The sequence below is a fragment of the Ostrea edulis genome, chromosome 4 (assembly GCF_947568905.1).
Source record: "Ostrea edulis chromosome 4, xbOstEdul1.1, whole genome shotgun sequence".
Lineage (NCBI taxonomy): Eukaryota > Metazoa > Mollusca > Bivalvia > Ostreida > Ostreidae > Ostrea > Ostrea edulis.
Window position 1 is genome coordinate 9,197,370 of NC_079167.1, and position 10,730 is coordinate 9,208,099.

The 10,730-nt window shown below is 38.0% G+C and overlaps 1 protein-coding gene across 3 annotated transcripts in view; it reads left to right on the plus strand.

The window, feature by feature from the left end:
- The window catches only part of LOC125669425 (voltage-dependent calcium channel gamma-5 subunit-like), a 34,721-nt gene extending 23,991 nt beyond the window's left edge, over positions 1–10,730 (plus strand). For all 3 annotated transcript variants that reach the window (XM_048903910.2, XM_056161901.1, XM_048903911.2), the window contains exon 8: positions 7,681–10,730. In XM_048903910.2, the coding sequence (XP_048759867.1) occupies positions 7,681–7,973 (293 nt within the window). In that variant the 3' untranslated portion in view covers positions 7,974–10,730. The remainder of the gene's footprint in view (positions 1–7,680) is intronic.

Consider the following 10,730-nt stretch of genomic DNA (forward strand, 5'->3'; position numbering starts at 1 on the left):
GTTTACTCCGGCGCGGCTGTTCTGGTTCAACGAACTCTTCGTCTGATTTGCGATGACTCGACGACTCCTCAGCCTGGATCACTTCTTGTATTTGTTCTGGAATGTAATCACTATCTGAATCCTCCGTCTCGGAATCATCACTACTAGCGGTAACTTTTTCACCGGTGTCTAAAATTTCCTTCCTAGTGACGTTTTTTATTGGACCAGATCCATCCGCGAGTTGAATAGAATACACATTATCACCAAGATATTTCACAACTTTATACGGAGTGGAACACCACGTGTCTTGTATCTTGTTGCGTCCAAGAACTCTGTTCTTCGTTAGAACTCGGGTTCCTATCGGAATAAATGAATCTGTAGACTTTTTGTTCCTCTGTTTGTTCCTTTGTTCAGCCGATTTCCTCAAGTTAGCGGATGAACACTCGTAGACTTCACACATCCTCTTTTTGTGGCTCTCTAACCAATCATCAAAGGATACAGGTACGTTAGCATCACTACTTGACGAATTCCTGGTTCCAAGGAGGAAGTCCACCGGTAAGACAGGTTCTCGACCAAAGAACAAGAAATGTGGAGAGTATCCCGTAGATGAGTGCACTGTGGAGTTGTATATATAAACCAACTCTGGAAGATACTCCGGCCATCTCTGTTTTCTTTCAGGTGGTAACGTTTTTAAGCGATCATGCATGGTGCGATTGAATCGCTCACATTGGCCGTTGCCTTCAGGGTGATAAGGCGTTGTGCGTGATTTTTCTATATGATAAAAATTACACAGTTCTCGGACAACAGAACTTTCAAAGTTTCGTCCCTGGTCGCTATGTATACGTGCTGGAACGCCAAACTTGACAAACCAGTCTTTAACAAGGATTTTTGCCACATTTGTTGCTTTTTGATCCTTGCAAGCTACAGCTTGCGTAAATTTGGTAAATATGTCCGTCATAATTAACACGTTTTCACGTCCATCTGACGACCTTTCCAACACTGTGAAATCAATAGCGAGAATTTCTAAGGGTTTGTATGCCATAAGATTGCTGACTGGGGGGTTAATGGCAGGAAGGGGAGCCTTCCCTATCAAACATCTCTCACAGGACTTGCACCATTTTTGAACATCTTGTAGCATGCTTGGCCAGAAACATCTTTTCTTTAGCAATGAATATGTCTTTTCAATGCCTTGGTGTCCCGCATGATTGTGAACACTCTGTAGAACTTTTTGTTTTAGAACTTCCGGAAGCAAAAGCTGATTCTGTTCTCCTGTTTCATCCTGAATTTTCCTGAATATCACAGAGTTCTCAAAAAATAGTCTGTCTCTTTGATTAAGTAGTTTCCTGACACTTTTGTGCTCCTGTTTCAATTCATAAACTGACGGTTTATCGTCTCGATCCATCCAATAACGCACTCTACTTAAGACCGGATCATGTTCCTGAAGTGCCGCAATGTCTGTTGGGATAAATTCAGGTAATGTAGCTGTCGCACACACGGAACGCAACTGAACGTTAGCTGCTTCTTCACCAATATAGTTCATGCTTCCCTTTAACACCTCCAATGATGTACTCTGCGTAATCCTGTTTAGTGTATCCACAACACTTTCTATCTCCGATGAAATAGGTCGTCGACTCAGAGCATCCGCATTTCGATTGACCCTTCCAGAACGGTATTTCACCGAGAAGTTGAACTGAGCCAATTCTCCGATCCAGCGCATTGTAGTTGCGTCGACACGCTGCTTGGCTTTGTGGATATAACTTAACGGATTATTGTCAGTATACACAATAAATTTCGATCCAAGAAGGTAGTCCCGAAATTTTTCGCTAACTGACCACTTGAGTGCTAATAATTCCAGTTTCATAGAACTATATTTCTCCATGTTTTTCTCTGCTTTTCTGAGTGATCTTGATGCGTAGGCAATCACTACTTTACCATTTGGTGTCTCTTGCGACAAAACGGCTCCAAGACCTTCAAGACTAGCGTCCGTCTCCAAGATGAATTCTCGAGTGAAATCAGGAAATCCCAACACTGGTGCAGACGTAAGTCTCTCTTTCAATGTTTCGAATGCCCGAGTACACTCTTCAGTCCATAGTGCTTGATATTGTTCGGATTTCAGTTTGGTGTTTTTCGGTTTAGACAATAAAGAATGGAGAGGAGATGCGATACTGGCAAATCCCTGTACAAACTTACGATAATAACTAGCCAGTCCAAGGAATGAACGTAGTTGTTTTTCGGTGACTGGAATGGGCCATGATCGGATTACTGCTGTTTTATCTGGGTCGGTTGCAACACCGTTCTCGGACACAATATGTCCTAAGAACCTAACCTCCTTCTGGAAGAAATGACACTTTGACATTTTCACTTTAAGTCCATGTAACTTAAGTTTGGTAAACACTTTGTCCAGTCTAAGAATGTGTTCTTCTATAGTCCGTGAAAATACCAAAATGTCATCTAAATACAGTACAAGAATATCAAAGTTTTCATCACCGAGACACGCTTCCATCAGTCTTTGGAACGTTGCCGGACTGTTACACAAACCGAACGGCATTCTCACATACTCAAACAGTCCTCCAGTTCCTACTCGGAATGCGGTCTTTGGAATATCCTCAGTTTTGACGGCCACTTGATGATATCCTTGTATTAGATCTATGCTGCTGAAGTATTTGGCTCCATTCAACACATCTAATGCTTCTTCTATCCTCGGTAAAGGGTATGCATCCTTTATCGTTTTCGTATTGAGAGCTCTATAATCAACACAGAGTCTGATACTATTGTCCTTTTTTCTAACTATCACCACAGGCGATGCGTAAGGACTGATGCTCTTTCGGATTATTCCTTGATTTAGTAAGTTTTCTATGTGTTGTTTCACTTCCACTATCTGATTTGGTGGTATCCTACGATGAGGAATTTTTACTGGTTGATCGTCTGTCAAGGTAATAGGATGAGTGACAGTTTGTGTATATCCTAAGTCTTCGTCAGTTTTGGCGAAAACATCATGATGTTTGACAAACAGTTCACGTAGTTTATCCTTTTGTTCTGTTGTGAATGTTTCATGTCCCACATCCAAGTCAGATAAAATGTTTTCAACATCAAATGAATCTGTATAAGGCGACGTTGAAACTCTACGGATGTTGATTTCAGATTTCTCAATGTCAACAACATATTCATCCTCTGTGGATTTCAAAATATCAACAAGGTGTAACGTACCGATGCGACTTTTTGGTTGAATCCAAACGTCTTCATGCCCAATGTTTATTATCCTAACAGGAATTCTTCCATTGTCAACAACACCAAGAGTGTCTATCACCATGACGTTTCTCGGCAGAGATCCATTTTCTGCAGTGACAGCCTGTACAACTGCAGTGTAGGGTTCGTTCCGCTTGTTTTGTCTTGTAGATCCCATGACAACTTTCATCGAATTAGCGGGAATTCTAACACACTCTGTACCAGCAACTTTAACAAGTCCAATTTTTACAGAGTTTTTCCTTGTCGGCTAAAGTTAAGACAGACATGACATTATTCCATACTGGGTTATCCATTAACGAACAAGAATGTTCTGAAGTTCTGATGTTCTTTAATACATTACATCCTAATATCACTTGAATAGCATTTGGGTCTTTTGTCACAGTTTCAACTAACATGCCCACGTTACTGAACACACTGTCTTGTATTTTTAGAGTCACTTCTATATATCCTAAATACGGAATTTGCTCCTGATTCGCGGCAGTAAGTCGTAAAAACTTGGTAGTGTCCATTATACTAGTTTTCTGTAGAAACTGATTATAAAATAGTTCTGAGACTGTTGACACCTCTGCTCCTGTATCCAATAAACAGTCAACACTATGTCCATTTATTTCCACTGATGTCACCGGACAGTCCCTGACTGCATTTTGAATTTTATTTTTAATGTTGTCTGTTGAGCCTTTGTCCTGACCCTCCACTAGACGGCTCGCTACTGTGGGGGATTTCCATTTGGGTCACTCTTCGGTTTGCTCTTTTCATTGGGACGACTGGGACAGTCACGAGCAAAGTGTCCTTTACCAGTACACGTATAACAAACAATGTTCTTGTTGTTCCCTTTGCCTCGTCCTCGTCCATTCGGGCTAGAATATGGTTTTTTTTCGTTCACCTTCTCTAGTGTGTTTTGTAATGCGTTAATTTGTTCCTGTTGTTTTTCAAGCATAAGTTGTTGTTTTTGCAAAAGTTCCTTCCATGCGTCTGTGCGTTCTGTTGACACTGATGCTGAAGCACACACTTTCCGCTCTTTCGGGGGGTTGTCATCTACCCATTTCAACATACGCAAACGAAATTCTTGAAATGGAATAGGTCCTTTTTCAACTACGATCTTTCTAAGTTCTTGACCGACTGTTCTGTCTTTGATTCCATCTATGAAACGTTCGGTTATATTAATGTCCAAAATTTGCATTTTCTTGTCGACTCGTCTGTTGATTCGTTCCATCATCTGCAGTAGTACACGCGAGTAATTTTCAAGCGTTTCACTGTCTTTTTGATCCCGTTGGTAGAATTTCTGTAGTAATTGTGAAACAGTATCTTTAGTGACGAAAATTTGTTCTAAAATGTTTAAGATTTCCTCGCCGGTTTTCCGTTGCTCTATAGGAAGTAAACGGACTTCTGTTTTAGCACTACCAGCCAAATGGTCCATCACAAAATCTGCATGACCGTCTTTGGATGTTGTTGCTCTTACGTGTTCCCTCATTTCGGTTATCCAGTCGTTGACATCCGGATCTATATCTTTCTCAGGACGTCCACTGAATTTTTGAAATTTCCTCTCACTTTTCACATACACAACTGGTGCAGGTTTCTCTCTAGACTCCTTCTCCTCGTAAGATTTTAATTTTTTCTGAAGTTGGTGCAACTCCTTCTTCATATCCAGATTTGCCTGATGTTCCTGTGTCTCCCTGGCTTCCAAGGCCTTAACTTTGTCAACGAGGCCTTGGATGAGCTGCTCCATGACTCGTCGAGTATTGCACACTGTCACACGAACACTAAATCGAAGTGAATCCTGTCCACGACGCCATTTGTAACACACAAGTTCTTTTCACCTTTTATTCACTGTTGTAGTGTAATGTGATCAATCACTGATGAATCAATGAATGAATCAATGACAGTGCTCCTATAAATATAAATAAAAACATTAAGCTACAAACTAGTTCTCAATTCTATATGTCTGATTAAAGCAAATGCTAAATATTGAATTCTGCTTCCTAACAGCATTGTTTAGCAAAGAATCTCTTACAATACCTTGCACACGATATAGTGAATCTATGCACTCAAAATATTCACTGACAAATTATTGTGTACTTGAAAATGACAAATATATCACCAAAAACTTACACAACATCAGACACGTCTTTGTTGTTCTGTATCTCGTGCAAAAATACCGCCAATAGCAGGTTCTATTATTACACATACTGACCAATCACTGACCGTCTTCATAAGTGTGAAAAATATTACACGAAATTATTTTAACTCAACAAAAGATACTTTTACCCAAAATTAATAGAATATAATACTCTTCAAAGTCAATTATAATTAATTTTACAATACTAATCAGACACACAGAATACCAAAAATATCTAAGTAGTTGCAGAGTCTCAATGGCGCAGAGGTTAATGCCTATCGTCCATCACACGCGACCTTCTCTCGGCACCCGGTTCGAATCCCATCTGATACAACTTATTTCTTTTTTTTTTTTTAGTATATTTGTGAACACCAAAAATTTTACAAAAATGTATTTCTTCATCCATGCCTTACGATGTCTCCATTTTTCGTCACCGTAACTCAAAATACTACTAATTATAGATTACGTGTCAAAATCTCCGTTTCATTATCCACAATGTGATTGTTTATTTCAATTTAAATAGACCACCAAATTAAGATATTTAGATTCCAATATAATTTTCCTATGAAAAACTTGAAAATATGTTGCGATTCAAGTTGAAATCACTTCGCAATGACATCACAATACTAGCGTTAAATGTTTATTTATTTTTTGACATCTCTCATGGTGACTATATATACTCAACAATATGTAGACAAAGACAAGATAGGTGTTCGAAATGGAACTAACTTGGGGGGGGGGGGGGGTATGTAAGGATGTGTATGTGTATATGTTAGGTGAATAAGTGTTTATCATATGAAAATGCCGAAATATAAAAATAGAAAAAATTAAACATTGCAAGCTTAATTTCAGTTGGGGGAAGGGGCTTTAATAAATGTTTGAATGTATGTTTTGCACATGTGTGGTTGCGAAGTATGTTAGAATTTTTTAAATATCAAAATCTAAGCCGGCGATGTAACAGATACAGCAATACAAGACTTCAATTGTGCACAAAACATGGCGCTTTAAAGGGACATGGACACGATATGAGCTGAAAATTTTCAAATCTTATTTTTCCATGCTCCTTTAAATGGAAGGTTTCTATATGGGCTGGATCTTTGGTTCTCTGGTCTATCCCAAATTTTCCCAGAGAGCTACCATTTTTCAGCTGATTAAGTCAGAAAGAGCATCAATTCAGCAAATGAATGAATGATACAAATTTTTTTAAATTTATCGTGCTCGTTCATTGACTTGATATTATCACTTAAAATGATCTCATTAATTGTATTATTACGTGCAGGGATAGGATTATTAATTTCTCTGGTGGAATTGAAAATATCTTCGTTTTCGTTTTTTTGTTGATAATTTGTTGCGTGCAATAATTCAAGTGCAGATAGATATAATCAATCATGTCAGTCTAAGGGAATTTTGTGTTCCATTGTCATTAAATAACTTTGTGTTCCACTGTCTTTATAAAATGCGTTCGAAATCCGCTCTCTTTCCCAGTCCAGCAACAATGTTTTTGAGTTTTAATCAAATTTTCTATTGAAATTTAGCACCAATCTCAAATGATTTAAATAATGTACACATTCAATATCACGATTATTGTATGATATTGATACATGTATATTGCAGAGGAAACTGGGCTAGAACATTTGTAGAATAAATCAAGCCAGTTTTACGTAGGTGGATTGCTTATTTGTTTTACGTCCCGTCGAGAATTTTTCACTCATATTGAGACGTCACCAGCTGTAGGTGAAGTACCACAAATTTAGACCTATGCTTAGCGCTCAGGACTGTAGCAGTGAGGGATTTTTATCGTGCCAAAGCCTGCTGCGACACGAGACCTTCGTTTTTAAGGTCATATCCGAAAGACCCGCGATTAGGTTTGACGCAGCCATGGCGCGAGCGGGGCTCAAACTCATGACCTTCCGGTTACGAAGTGAACTGTCTAGGTACCACTGAACTACCGCGACCAGTTTTACTGAGGTGGAAGTATCGTGGAACTGGATCATAAATTCATGAAAATAATCGTTTACAATGCGTTACTTATATCATACACTTTGTTAACTAAAGTGCTTACAGCAATAACTTTATGGGCCGTGTCATACATGTTCATATACATATGGTCGTTTGTTTTGGTCTAGATTAGAATTTTTATAATAGGAAACTAAAAATTTTGATTAATTCTTTCAAATTCAGATTTGTTGGGAGATCATTAATTGGATATTTTTTCTTTGTATATCGGAAACAAAAACAGTATGATATACATTGTAACTTATGGTCGTCTTCGTTTACGTTAATCTTAGATGTTGCTTTTTCACATTTCATGAAATAAAACAAGAGAATTATCATTTTAGGTCTTTGTACCGCTATGGCGATTGTGCTGTACATTACCTATGTGAATGATGGGGTCCATTATGCAAATCCGGAAAAGGAGGATTATCACTTTGAATACAACTACGGTTGGTCGGCCTATGTTCTCACCCTCTCTTACTTGTCATCACAAGTTGCCGCTGTCCTCTGCATTACCTTGTTTTTACAAAAGTACCCAAAACTGGACGATATAGTGAAACTGATACCAGGTCTGGACAAAAAAGTGCCACAAACAAATACTGCCCGCGTACTCTGTGACCAGGGAACCCGGATCTAGAACAGTTATTATCATTAAAACAATGTATATACATTTCGCGAAATTTCACATTTGAACTTTTTACCTTGATATGATTTTTTAAAGTATATGTTGAAAGTGTTTGTTGAATGTTTTTAGCGATCGTAATCTATCTCGCTGCAGTTTCATTGTGTTTTCAGTTTTTGTGATTTAAATCATATTTTGATTCACAGTGTGGGACCTAAAATCATAAAATCTTGCATCTAGGGGCACACAAGTAATCCACCGCGACATTACCTTGGAATCATATGGTTATGCTTTGGTAAATCCATTGGGGACCGGGGTTGAAATAGGTCCTCGGTACCTCTTACTTGTCGCAAGATAAAATTTAATATTGACCGGTTTTAATATACTTATGAAGCAGAGTTTATTCAAAAGCTTCTGTACATGAGCAGAAAAAATTTCTTGCTGTGGCCTTCAACTCGATATTTAGATACATCGACGACATTTCATCTATTAACAATAATCATTTTCATTCATATGTCGATTCGATACAACCCAATGAACTCGAGATAAAAGACACCACAGAGTCCTCGACATCTGCTTCGTACTTAGATTTTTTTTTAATTATTGAAAATGGATATTAACGACAAACTAACAACTCAACTTTATGACAAACCGAATGATTTCAGCTTCTCCATCGTCAACTTTCCAAATTTATGTAGCAATAGTCCATTATCACCTGCATATGGTGTTTATTTTTCTCAACTGATGGGATACGCAAGAGCTTGTTTTACGTATAAGTTTTCAAATCGAGGCAGACTACTGACAAACCAGTTGATGTTACAGGGGTTTCAAAAGTCTCGTTTAATATATATAATGGTCTAGTTTGCCAACACAACCTATCATTGATCAAGTCAAATGCTGTCTGACGTGTTTCATACTGATTGTTACGCCGTTCTTGGCATACTGATTTTGATTACAGATTACTCCGTTTACCTGATCAAGACATAGGGCTCACGGCGGGTGTGACCGGTCGACAGGGGGATGCTTACTCCTCCTAGGCACTTGATCCCACCTCTGATATATCCAGGGGTCCGTGTTTGCCCAATTCTTTATTTTGTATTCCTTAGAGGAGTTATGAGATTGATCACTGTTCGTTATTTTCACCTCTCATTTTGCGCCATGGAAGTCATCGTTTGAACGGAAAATTTTGTGTTAGTTTTTATTAAAGAATTGACATACCTAGACGGTAAGTAATGCAGCATTAATAACGATACAGAGTTGGTTTGATAGTTAAATAACTTAAGGTGCACATTGATTGCTAGAACCGACCGAAGCTGAACGTAAATTTCCAGACATGAATTATGAAAGACTGTTCCGAGATTCGGTGAATGCCTCAGTCCAAATATTCAGTCGAGTTGAATCTCAGCCTATATTATTGGTGCAATATCCTTGACTCAGGCGCCTTCAGATGGTAAATCCTGATGTTTGGATTGTATTTTACACATCACGTAACTTAGATACATTGTAATTAGGGGCAAATTTATAGACTAGCTGTTTTCACAGCCTTTCAAAAGCAATTCAAGGTGACCTTATTTTATATAATTTTACCAATTGAAGATGGGTGTATAGGTCATGTCCTGTTGAGTATGTCTTGGTCCAAAAGCAGGCCAATGATATTTGGATAACCTTTTTTCTCCTTAAACATCTAGCAGAGAGATTGTCAGTATAGAGAATCTACTTGTACTCTGCGTGTAAAAGACACCGGGAAAGGAAAATTGTGTACATAATCCGAAAACAAGCCCCTGATGTACAGAGCTCCGTGAATACCGTTGAGCTCACGATCTGCGACAATAAATATAAGCGCATGATTAGTGCGCAAGACCCTGCAGCGGGTTAATGCGAAGTCGAAGACTTCACCATGGGGGACCTTCCCCGAGAAATCACGCGATTTTATGGCATTAAAATTGCGAGAAAAAAGATTATATTTGAATTTACTATTTTAGTATATTCTTGTCGTAGTGCTACAAAGAAAATAATCGAAATAATTGGTTGTCCTCAACGAAATTTTGGTGTTTTGTTGTTGTTGCGAATTTGAAGACATTGATCAATGACTGTTATTTGACCAGTGTAAACGTATTTTCGGTTAACGTGAAATAAGAAAATCGTGGTAACGACTTTGCCAAATTGAGACATTCTAACAGCGTACAGTTGAACTATTTTATAGTACTTAGTAAATATGGAAACTATCATTCCAAATTCAAATAATACTTTAACGCTTCCCTGAAAAAATTATTTCGAATTCAAACAATACTTTAGTTTAAATTTTCATTATGTCCAGTAATCAATTTTCATATTAGGAACAGACGCCTTTGTTCTTTTTAAAGAGATAAACTATGTTGTATGTTGTGTAATACTGTACTTAATTGGCACCTCAGCCCTCGACAAGATCCGAGGCGTTCTATTTCTAGAACGTTGTTTGTAAGGTCAATATAAAGAGGATGTAATGTACCTGTTTATATGCGTCATAAAACAGAAGGCTCTGTAAGCTTTATTTAGTATAAATAGACTAATTGTTTTGGTAATAAGCATTCTATAAGCACTCTACTGAATTACATTTGGATTATTACATCTGGGGATAGGATTGGACTTAAGACCGTTTTTCTCGTGGGTAAATTCAACTCGGCGGTAAACCGTCCACCGGACTCTTTCTGTGAACTTTGATTAGACCTACTGTAAGTTAGAACTTTTTATTGATATAGTTTTCTGTAAATATTGTAAATAAATTGTTTAATC